The sequence below is a fragment of the Palaemon carinicauda genome, chromosome 15 (genome assembly GCF_036898095.1).
Source record: "Palaemon carinicauda isolate YSFRI2023 chromosome 15, ASM3689809v2, whole genome shotgun sequence".
NCBI lineage: Eukaryota > Metazoa > Arthropoda > Malacostraca > Decapoda > Palaemonidae > Palaemon > Palaemon carinicauda.
In genome coordinates, this window is record NC_090739.1 from 8,779,740 (window position 1) to 8,789,739 (window position 10,000).

General features: G+C 36.6%; 1 protein-coding gene across 1 annotated transcript in view; it reads right to left on the reverse strand.

Annotated features, from left to right (window-relative positions):
* Positions 1-1,571: 1,571 nt before the first annotated feature.
* LOC137654475 (legumain-like) overlaps positions 1,572-10,000 on the reverse strand; it is a 13,722-nt gene continuing 5,293 nt past the window's right edge. Inside the window, exons 4-10 of the mRNA XM_068388136.1 lie at positions 9,977-10,000; positions 9,525-9,594; positions 8,504-8,622; positions 6,886-7,056; positions 4,094-4,204; positions 3,406-3,573; positions 1,572-1,759 (exon numbers count right to left, since the gene is read on the reverse strand). The exon at positions 9,977-10,000 is cut by the window's right edge and continues 283 nt beyond it. Coding sequence (XP_068244237.1) covers positions 1,634-1,759; positions 3,406-3,573; positions 4,094-4,204; positions 6,886-7,056; positions 8,504-8,622; positions 9,525-9,594; positions 9,977-10,000 — 789 coding nt within the window. The 3' untranslated portion in view covers positions 1,572-1,633. The remainder of the gene's footprint in view (positions 1,760-3,405; positions 3,574-4,093; positions 4,205-6,885; positions 7,057-8,503; positions 8,623-9,524; positions 9,595-9,976) is intronic.

Below are 10,000 nucleotides of genomic sequence, written 5' to 3' on the forward strand. Positions count from 1 at the left end.
CCTCTTCGGGAAACTAGTTCCCTCTTCTCCGTTCTCCTGAAGGATCATCTTAGTTACGCCACTGTTTTACCGTATATGTCTAACGGGGAGGGGAGAGGGGGGGGGGTCCTCGATCAATGGTGATGGTGATTTAAAGGGCGGGGGAGAAAGGATTTTTTTTTTTTCTTTTTTTTACCTTTTTTTTTTTTTTTTTTTTTTTTTTTTTTTTTTTTTTTGTGTGTGTGTGTGTGTGTGTGGCGTTTGACGTGCCCTTCTCCTTTAAGTAAAGGTGGCTTGTGCTACACTTACAACTTTGTAGTGACTGGTTGAAGATGTCATTTGAACCGAAAGATAGCTTGAATTAATTAGCAATTTGGATTAGTTTATTTAATACTGATGTACGCGATCCGTCAATATGACAGCTAGATATTTAGATAGCTAAGCACCCACACACACATGGATTCAACCTTTCCTCACCCCCTCTCCCGATCCTAATTACAACACGGTAGTTTGGGCAATATGTGGGAGATTGTCGCTTCCGATTGTACCCCTCTCACCAGGGTATGACTACTCTCTCTCCCCTACCTGATGGACGGGGAGAGACCAGGTATATATATATATGTATATATATGTATATATATTATATATATACTGTATATATTATATATATATGTATATATGTAGAATATTATAAAACCTTTTAATAACATGCGTAATTAATTAATTAATTAATTAAAAAGCCATTGTTCATAGAATTACTAAAGGAAGTGTGGAATTAGCCACACAGGCAAGAGAACATATGACAGGTATGTTTTTAATATGTTTTGAAATAAATTAGAGCGACAATATCTAATAACTTTGCTTTCTCGTCGTACAAGTTTTTGTTTTGTTTTTTATTACTTCCATTCATAAGTGAATAAAATGCACATACTTATGTGTGAATGCGTCGTCTACACAAAACTAAAAGGAAAAGAACATGACTGAAATATTTATTTTAATGTTGTTAATGTTCTTGAAATATTCTATTTTTCCTTGTTTCCTTTTCTCACTGGGCTATTTTCCCTGATGAGTCCCTGGGCTTATAGCATCCTGCTTTTCCAACCAGGGTTGTAGCTTAGCAAGTAATAATAATAATAATAATAATAATAATAATAATAATAATAATGATAATAATAATCATCTTCCCCTACTCTTATTGACGCAAAGGGCATCGATTAGATTTCGCCAGTCGTCTCTATCTTGAGCTTTTAATTCAAGACTTCTCCATTCATCATCTTCTACTTCGCGCTTTTTAGTCCTCAGCTATGTAGGTCTGGGTATTCCAACTTCTCTAATCACTTGTGGAGCCCAACTGAACGTTTGGTGCGAAGAGCATGCCCAAACCATCTCCATCTACCCTTCACCATGATCTCATCCACATATGGCACTCGAATAATCTCTTATAGGTTCATTTCTAATCCTGTCCTGCCATTCAACTCCCAATATCCTTCTGAGAGTTTTGTTCTCAAATCTACTTAATCTATTAGAGATTGTTTCATTGTCTTACCATGACTCATGACTCACAATAAAAGGTGACCTATTAATAAAACACATTTGACATCTATGAGACGTTAAGACTTTTTTTTATTTATTAATTTCAAGTCATTTATTCGCATCACTCAAATCCGGTCACAGAGCCAAAGTTGCACACTTCCTCGATCCTCCTGACGATGTTGTCAGCGCTGAAGTTGTTTTCGCACAGGTTCAGCAGCGTCGGGGTCATTTTCATGGCGAACGGATTCTGAAATGACAGATTATCATAATTATTTTTACTTTTGTGAAAGGAATAAACGTTCAAGTATAATGTGTGTTATTATGCATAATATAGAAATCAAGTTATTATTATTATTATTATTATTATTATTATTACTTGTTAAGCTACAACCCTAGTTTGAAAAGCATAAAGCTATAATCCCAAGGGCTCCAACAGGGAAAATAGCCCAGTAAGGAAAGGAAACTAGGAGAAGTAAAATAAACTATAAAATCTTCAACAGAACAAGAGGAAGTTGAATACGAGAGAATAGTGTGCTCGAGTGTACCCTCAAGCAAGAGAACTCTAACAGGATTCTTTAGGGTTGTTGTGGCCTGATTGGTAACGTCTCTGCCTGTTGTTTGCCAGTCGGGGGTTTGAGTCTCGCTCAGTCTCGTTAGTGCCCTTAGTGCCTGCAACCTTACCATCCTTGTGAGGTAATGGTGGGGGGTTTGGAGGAGCCTATAGGTCTATCTGCTGAGTCATCAGCAGCCATTGCCTGGCCCTCCTTGGTCATAGCTTGGGTGGAGAGACGGCTTGGGCGCTGATCATATGTATATAAGGTCAGTCCTGCTCGATAGGACAGTGTCATTGTCCCTTGCCTTTGCCATTCATGAGCGGCCTTTATACCTTTAAAGCCTTTAAATGTTCTGAGGTTTAAGGTTTAAAGGCCGTTCATGAATGGCAGAGGCAAGGGACAATGACATTGCCCTATCAAGCAGGACAATGCCCTAGAGACTGACCATATGTATATATAATCAGCGCCCAAGCCCCCTCTCCACCCAAGCTAGGACCAAGCAGGGCCAGGCAATGGCTGCTGATGACTTAGCAGATAGACCTATAGGTTCCCCCTAAACTCCCTATCTTTAGCTCACGAGGATGGTGAGGTTGCATCGACCAAAGAAACTAACGAATTTGAGCGGGGCTCGAACCCCAGTCTGACGGTTATCAGTCAGGGACGTTACCACATCTACGGAATTATTATTATTATTATTATTATTATTATTATTATTATTATTTGCTAAGCTACAACCCTAGTTGGAAAAGCAGCATGCTATAAGCCCAGGGATCCCAACAAGGAAAATAGTCCAGTGAGGAAAGGAAACGGAAAAATAAAATATTTTAAGAACAATAACTAGAGGAAGAGAAATTAGATAGAATAGTGTGCCCTAGTGTACCCTCAACCAAGAAACATTGGGAGGCCATGGTACAGTTGACTTCATTAATTCCGGTACACTTCCCTTGAAGCTACGGAGACGTTGGTTTACCGGAATTTATGAAGCCAACTGTACATTTCACGTGGTTGAATCAGTAGAACTTCAAAAGTTCAAAGTTGGAGCAAATGCTTTTTTGTTGACCAGGCGGACATGAGTCTTTTTATAGTTTATTTATGACATATTTGTTTTTGATGTTGTTAATAGTTTATATATGACATGTCTGTTTTGACGTTGTTACTTATTTTAGAATGATTTATTGTTAATTTGTTCTCTTCATTTATTTATTTCCTTATTTCCTTTCCTCAGTGGGCTATTTTTCCCTGTTGGAGCCCCTGGGCTTATAGCATCTTGCTTTTCCAGTTAGGGTTGTAGCTTGGATAGTAATGATAATAATAATAAAAGAAGAAGCAATCGCCTGACCTCTCCAAATTGGAAGCACTTGTCGTTGAAGGCGTCGACGGCTCTCTTGTAACAAGTCCAGTCATTGACTTTCCTCTTTGGGTTGGCCATGTAATGTTCAGCCAGCTCTTGGTCGCCAGTCACCAACGTTGCGATGTTCTTGGTGATTTCCTGGACGAATTCTCGTTTCTGAACAAGTAAATGGTATGTTCATTTATGTAAAATGACTTTAGTTTGGTGTGAAACATATTTTCTTTTATTAATAAGAAATAACTTTTTTATGTAAAATCATAAAACATTACATTGAATGAAAGAAAAGTAGACAAATAAAAGACAAGTAGATAGATATAACCAGAGAGAGAGAGAGAGAGAGAGAGAGAGAGAGAGAGAGAGAGAGAGAGAGAGAGAGAGAGAGAGAATGATCTTATTTTTGAAATTGACTTTCCGCTGCTCAGGAATTTTTCAAGAAATTGGATGAGCTCAAGGAGAGAAAAAAAAATGACGTTTAGAACAAATAACAGCCAGAATTTGATAAACTTCTTTGAATAGAAGCGGGAGTTGAAATCTTGAGTATTCTTCACAAGGACAAATAATACCAGTAGACAATTTTTTCGACTGAAGATATGGATTGAGTATTCTTCACAAGGACAAATAATACAAGTAGACATAACTTTTCGACTGAAGATATGGATTTGATATTCGAACGTACCTTGAGGAGGGTATTGAGTTCAGCCTGAAGAGCAATCTTCTCTTCACCGTTAGCCTTATTCATCTTATTTCTCAGGATGGCAACAGGCACGTCCTCACTTGGTACAGCATCCTGCGATTTTGAAAAATTCGATTTGGATAACTGGTTAATATATTTGGGTTCAAATTTATGTACTGTGTATAGAGCTATTCATGTGTGTTTTGCAGTGATGAATAGTAAACGATGCTTAAAATTCTGGCTCAAACTCAACTACTGTATACAGAGCGTGTTTTGTAGTGGTGAATAGCAAATGATGCTTAAAATACAGGTTCAAACTTATGTACTGTATATAGAGCGTGTTTTGTAGTGGTGAATAGCAAATGATGCTTAAAATACAGGTTCAAACTTATGTACTGTATATAGAGCGTGTTTTGTAGTGGTGAATAGCAAATGATGCTTAAAATACAGGTTCAAACTTATGTACTGTATATAGAGCGTGTTTTGTAGTGGTGAATAGCAAATGATGCTTAAAATACAGGTTCAAACTTATGTACTGTATATAGAGCGTGTTTTGTAGTGGTGAATAGCAAATGATGCTTAAAATACAGGTTCAAACTTATGTACTGTATATAGAGCGTGTTTTGTAGTGGTGAATAGTAAATAATGCTTAAAATTCAGGTTCAAACTCATGTACTGTATATAGAGCGTGTTTTGTAGTGGTGAATAGCAAATGATGCTTAAAATACAGGTTCAAACTTATGTACTGTATATAGAGCGTGTTTTGTAGTGGTGAATAGCAAATGATGCTTAAAATACAGGTTCAAACTTATGTACTGTATATAGAGCGTGTTTTGTAGTGGTGAATAGTAAATGATGCTTAAAATTCAGGTTCAAACTCATGTACTGTATATAGAGCGTGTTTTGTAGTGGTGAATAGCAAATGATGCTTAAAATACAGGTTCAAACTTATGTACTGTATATAGAGCGTGTTTTGTAGTGGTGAATAGCAAATGATGCTTAAAATACAGGTTCAAACTTATGTACTGTATATAGAGCGTGTTTTGTAGTGGTGAATAGCAAATGATGCTTAAAATACAGGTTCAAACTTATGTACTGTATATAGAGCGTGTTTTGTAGTGGTGAATAGCAAATGATGCTTAAAATTCAGGTTCAAACTCATGTACTGTATATAGAGCGTGTTTTGTAGTGGTGAATAGCAAATGATGCTTAAAATACAGGTTCAAACTTATGTACTGTATATAGAGCGTGTTTTGTAGTGGTGAATAGCAAATGATGCTTAAAATACAGGTTCAAACTTATGTACTGTATATAGAGCGTGTTTTGTAGTGGTGAATAGTAAATGATGCTTGGAATTCAGGTTCAAACTTATGTACTGTATATAGAGCGTGTTTTGTAGTGGTGAATAGTAAATGATGCTTAAAATACAGGTTCAAACTTATGTACTGTGTATAGAGCTATTCATGTGTGTTTTACAGTGATGAATAGTAAATGATGCTTAAAATTCAGGTTCAAACTTATGTACTGTGTATAGAGCTATTCATGTGTGTTTTGCAGTGATGAATAGTAAATGATGCTTAAAATTCAGGTTCAAACTTATGTACTGTGTATAGAGCTATTCATGTGTGTTTTACAGTGATGAATAGTAAATGATGCTTAAAATTCAGGTTCAAACTTATGTACTGTGTATAGAGCTATTCATGTGTGTTTTACAGTGATGAATAGTAAATGATACTTAAAATTCAGGTTCAAACTTATGTACTGTATATAGAGCGTGTTTTGTAGTGGTGAATAGTAAATGATGCTTGGAATTCAGGTTCAAACTTATGTACTGTATATAGAGCGTGTTTTGTAGTGGTGAATAGTAAATGATGCTTGGAATTCAGGTTCAAACTTATGTACTGTATATAGAGCGTGTTTTGTAGTGGTGAATAGTAAATGATGCTTGGAATTCAGGTTCAAACTTATGTACTGTATATAGAGCGTGTTTTGTAGTGGTGAATAGTAAATGATGCTTGGAATTCAGGTTCAAACTTATGTACTGTATATAGAGCGTGTTTTGTAGTGGTGAATAGTAAATGATGCTTGGAATTCAGGTTCAAACTTATGTACTGTATATAGAGCGTGTTTTGTAGTGGTGAATAGCAAATGATGCTTAAAATACAGGTTCAAACTTATGTACTGTATATAGAGCGTGTTTTGTAGTGGTGAATAGCAAATGATGCTTAAAATACAGGTTCAAACTTATGTACTGTATATAGAGCGTGTTTTGTAGTGGTGAATAGTAAATGATGCTTGGAATTCAGGTTCAAACTTATGTACTGTATATAGAGCGTGTTTTGTAGTGGTGAATAGTAAATGATGCTTGGAATTCAGGTTCAAACTTATGTACTGTATATAGAGCGTGTTTTGTAGTGGTGAATAGTAAATGATGCTTAAAATTCAGGCTCAAACTCAACTACTGTATACAGAGCTATTCATGCGTGTTTTGTAGTAATGAATAGTAAATGTTGTTTAAAACTTAGGTTCAAACTTATGTACTGTGTGCTACAGTAAGTCTTACAGAGCTATACATATGTGCTTAGTTGATATGAATACTAATAGGTACTAAAAATTTAGGTTCAAACGTATGTACAGTTTACTAGAGTAAGTCTTAAAGTCCTATTCACATGCACTTTGTAGTGACTACTAGAAAAAAAAAAAACTAATCAATGCGTAAAATATAAACAGATTGCAAATATTCACTTGAGAAAGATGACATAAGAGGACTCTTAAGTAACAAAAAAGGGACTCACATCCTTGGAATGCCATTGCCTGAAAGAGTTTGGTTTCTTTCCCATTCCCATGAAAGTACCGACGACTTCGTCCAGCATCGAAGGTTGTCCATACCATGGAGAGTGGGATTTAAGGTTGCACTCTTTAATGATTTGATACTGCTCCCCCAGGGTCAGTGTGGTGAGATCGCTCTGTTCAGATAGAAAGAGACCAGGTCAGTGTGGTGAGATCACTCTGTTCAGATAGAGAGAGACCAGGTCAGTGTGGTGAGATCGCTCTGTTCAGATAGATGAAGCTAGGATTTCTTTGTGTTATGAATTATTATCGGCTTTGAATTACTTTTATGAAAATAAACTATGATATGATATTCCATGTTACATTGCAATAAAGCCTGAGGGATTGAGATCAACTGAAAGTCTGTGTCTTGAAATCCATCTGTTGAGATCCCTACTTGTTAAAGAATGAGAGACTAGTTGAGGACTAGTTTCTCGATATTAGTCAATGAAAGTTTGAGGTGTTTCTTTTCTTTGCAAACACAGGAAGCTAAAATCACTGGCTACAACACCACATACACTCAAGGCATAGCCTCTAAAACCTTTACAACGCTTCCAGAAGGCTATAATCACATCCAGATAAAAAACGTTTACAACGCTTCCAGAAGGCTATAATCACATCCAGATCTAAAACGTTTACAACGCTTCCAGAAGGCTATAATCACTGCCAGATCGAAAACGTTTACAATGCTTCCAGAAGGTTATAATCATGGCCAGATCTAAAACGTTTACAACGCTTCCAGAAGGCTATAATCACTGCCAGATCGAAAACGTTTACAATGCTTCCAGAAGGCTATAATCACTGCCAGATCGAAAACGTTTACAATGCTTCCAGAAGGCTATAATCACTGCCAGATCGAAAACGTTTACAACGCTTCCAGAAGGTTATAATCACGGCCAGATCTAAAACGTTTACAACGCTTCCAGAAGGCTATAATCACTGCCAGATCTAAAACGTTTACAACGCTTCCAGAAGGCTATAATCACGGCCAGATCTAAAACGTTTACAACGCTTCCAGAAGGCTATAATCACTGCCAGATCTAAAACGTTTACAACGCTTCCAGAAGGCTATAATCACGGCCAGATCTTTGCTCAAACAGCCTCTATAACGTTTACAACACTAAGAATGCTAAAATCACTGGCTTCAACACCGGTAATAAACAGGTAAAGACGAATCTAACATATAATGATATTACAAGTTAACCATCTATCAAGACATTACGAATCCAGCCATATATGGATCTTGGGGGTTAACCATCAATCAGGACCTTAACCCTTTTACCCCCAAGCTATTTGGATACTCCAACCCTTAACCCCCAGGCATTTTTTTTTCAAGCACATTTTGCAGTATATATATATTTTTTAAATTGCTCTAACAGCCTTAGTTTCTGTCATAGAGAGGTCAGGTTGGTCTCATTCTTGTGGAAAATGCTTGAAGTTTCTCATAACATTGGCAAAAATATGAAAAAAAATGTAAATAGCAGTTTTTTGCAAAGACGTACCGGTACGTCCATGGGGGTAAAGGGATGAGTTTTGTGAAACGTACCAGTACGTCCATTTGGGGTAAAAGGGTTAACCACTAACCGTATCTGAATTCTCCATCCAGCAGCAGCCAAACCGGTCACCGATGTACGTGTCTCTCAGGTCATCGAAATAACAAGCATAAGAAGATTCCGTTGGGTCAGCCGAGGTCGTTACATAAACTGTCAAGGGAAAGTTATCTCTGAGAGTAAAGGTGTTGTTGCAATGGTCACTTTTTTTTTCTGGCGTTTTCTAACATTTTATCACCAGGCGCTAGGTCATGAAGGGAAAGTGAAATTGCGCATCTCCCCTATATTATAAAGAGCAGCGTGTCTTGCTATATATATATATATATATATATATATATATATATATATATATATATATATATACATATATGTGTGTGTGTGTATATATATATATATATATATATATATATATATATATATGTATGTATGTATGTACCAGCAGGGTAAGACTACTCTGTCTCCCCTTACCAGAGGGACGGGGAGAGACTATGTAATCACATGTCTGGCAATGCCGCTTAGCGTAACAGGAAAGATATATATATATATATATATATATATATATATATATATATATATATATATATATATAAATATTTGTGTGTGTATATATCTTTCCTGTCACGCTCAGCGGCATTGCCAGACATGTCATACCTTGGTGATATGGGGTACACCAAGAGGTACACTCAGAAGACGTAGTCTCCCACAAATTACCAAAAATACAGAGTTGTACTTAAGAAACGGAAGGGGGAGGGAAGGATTGAATCTGGGTGTGTGCCTATCTATCTAAACGTTTAATCATCATTTTTGAGAGCTGGTGTACACTAGGGATTTACTTTGCTAATGCCATTCACTACATTATCGCTCTAATTTTCTGTATTATGTTTGCTAGAATGTTAACGCTCACGTTTCCCTGTTTTACATCACAGTACTTACAATGTAAGTGTAATGAAGATAATAATCATTTTGTGTATCTCGGGTAAACTTATAGCAATGTATATCACTTACACAATTTTCACCTAGTCATCTGATAAATATATAAAGTAACGAGTACTCACATCCAATGTTATCTGGATAGATACCATCATACATGGACCCTGACTCACACGATTCCATGTACATCACCATCTGAAAATAGAGGCAGCTTTTAATTTTAATAAAATAAATGGTCTTATGGAGTAGAATTCGTTTTGGAAAATGCAGATTTTTAGAGGATAAGCATTTATAATAATTTTTTTTTTAAAGAGACGCATCTGCATTGACTTGTAGGGGGGCCCTTTTAGCTTGGAAAAGTTTCCTAATAGTTGATTGGTTGGACAGATAAATTCTAACCAATCAGCTAGTAGGAAACTTTTCCGAGGTAAAAGGGCACCCCTGTGAGTCGGTGCAAGTGTGCCTCGTTAAAGAAAATGGATTATAGTATGTCTTGACTGCCATCGTTGAAGCAAGGATTTCAAAGGTCTTCACTAATGATGGCTGTCAGGCTGACCCACCTTCCACAAATACTCACTTCTTTATACTGGTTGTTGCTGTG